Source organism: Otolemur garnettii, unplaced genomic scaffold, assembly GCF_000181295.1.
Source record: "Otolemur garnettii isolate 467f Iridium unplaced genomic scaffold, OtoGar3 scaffold00008, whole genome shotgun sequence".
NCBI lineage: Eukaryota > Metazoa > Chordata > Mammalia > Primates > Galagidae > Otolemur > Otolemur garnettii.
In genome coordinates this window covers 17,023,532-17,025,013 of record NW_003852403.1, presented here as the reverse complement: position 1 = coordinate 17,025,013, position 1,482 = coordinate 17,023,532, and the positions used below count along the sequence as shown (strand labels likewise).

The 1,482-nt window shown below is 38.1% G+C and overlaps 1 protein-coding gene across 1 annotated transcript in view; it reads right to left on the bottom strand.

Annotated features, from left to right (window-relative positions):
* Positions 1-1,482, bottom strand: part of DNA2 (DNA replication helicase/nuclease 2) — a 42,672-nt gene that overhangs the window by 2,939 nt on the left and 38,251 nt on the right. The window contains exons 15-17 of the mRNA XM_012801305.2: positions 1,147-1,340; positions 962-1,051; positions 672-876 (exon numbers count right to left, since the gene is read on the bottom strand). Of these exons, the coding sequence (XP_012656759.1) occupies positions 672-876; positions 962-1,051; positions 1,147-1,340 (489 nt within the window). The remainder of the gene's footprint in view (positions 1-671; positions 877-961; positions 1,052-1,146; positions 1,341-1,482) is intronic.

Genomic DNA, 1,482 nt, shown 5'->3' with positions numbered 1-1,482 from the left:
GGGGGAGTCTTTATGTGCAAATGCGGGGGCAAGAATAGATGGCAAATCTCAGTACTTTCCACTTAAATTTGCTGTGAACCTAAAATGGCTGGAAAAAATAAGGCCTATTTTAAGAAGTCTTTAAAAGGATAGCAATTTACTATATCTTATGTCCACTTGTAAATCTAGCTCTTTGATAGTTTCAGAGTCAATTTCTTTCCTAGGAAATATAATTATGCCCTTGAGCTCACTTTGTGGCTTTCCTTCTTCCAAAGTCAATTTTGACAAACATCAACCTGCAAAATAAACCTCCTCCAAAGATACTGGGCCCACAGAAAGAAAAGACTCTTTTATGTTGAAGTAAGAGAAATACATATACTAGTTTGGCCTTTCAACTGATAAGTTTTTGTTTTTTTTTTTTTTTTTGAGACTTTGTCACCCTGGGTAGAATGCTGTGGCATCACGTCTCTACTTTAGTAGAGACAGTTTCACTTTTCCTCAGGCTGCTGTTGAACTCATGAGCTCAAGCAATCCACCCACCTCGGCCTCGCAGGGTCCTAGGATTACAGGTGTGAACCACCACATCCGGCCAAACTGCAAAGTTTTAAGAGATCATACACTAATGCAAACTGAGAAATGCAAAATAATGCAACAGAAAGAGAAAAACCAAAGGAAAAAAAATTTTTTTTTACCTTGTCTGTATTAAGAAAACAAACAGGATTGTTTGGTTCAAGTACTTTAATCAGCCAAGGATTATCGGAATAATCAGCATAGAATTCCAGTTCCAGCTTCACATCTTTAAAGTTAGGGAGGATTATCACTGCATTGGCTACTTTCTCTGATCCACACTCCAGCTTTCCCTCATAGGTCAGCTTATTACTTAAGGACATAATTTTACTAAGGAAATGACAAAAAATAATTTTAGTTCTTGTAGATGTAAACAAACATAAAAGCCGCTGGTAGCGAATAATGTTACAAATACCTGTTCATTCTGTACTGCACAGTTAACTGCACAACAGCATTCTTATTCTGCTCCAGCCTCTTGAACAAGCTTTCAGTCATGCCAAGAGCTCTGTCAACAAATCAAATCCAAGCTTATCCCTGTAAATACTGAAACTGTCCCTTAAAAAGAATCCAGTTGAAAATGAAAACTGAAGGTCTACCCACCTTGCTTCTTGGTTTAGCACCAGGGGAGGAAGCTGCTGATGATCCCCCACCAACACAAATCTCCGAGAAAAAAAAAGTGGTCCCAGGCAAACTGGCTGGCTAATTTGAGAGGCTTCATCCACAATACAGAAATCAAAAGTTTTACGGGAAAATACTGGATGATTTATTCCCATACATGTTGTTGCGACTATAAGCTAAAAATAAATAAAGTAAATAGATGAGTTATTTAACATGTAAATTTTTTTTTTTTTTTTTTTGAGACAGAGTCTCAAGCTGTCCCCCTGGGTAGAGTGCTATGGCTTCACTGCTCACAGCAACCTCCAACTCCTGGGCTCA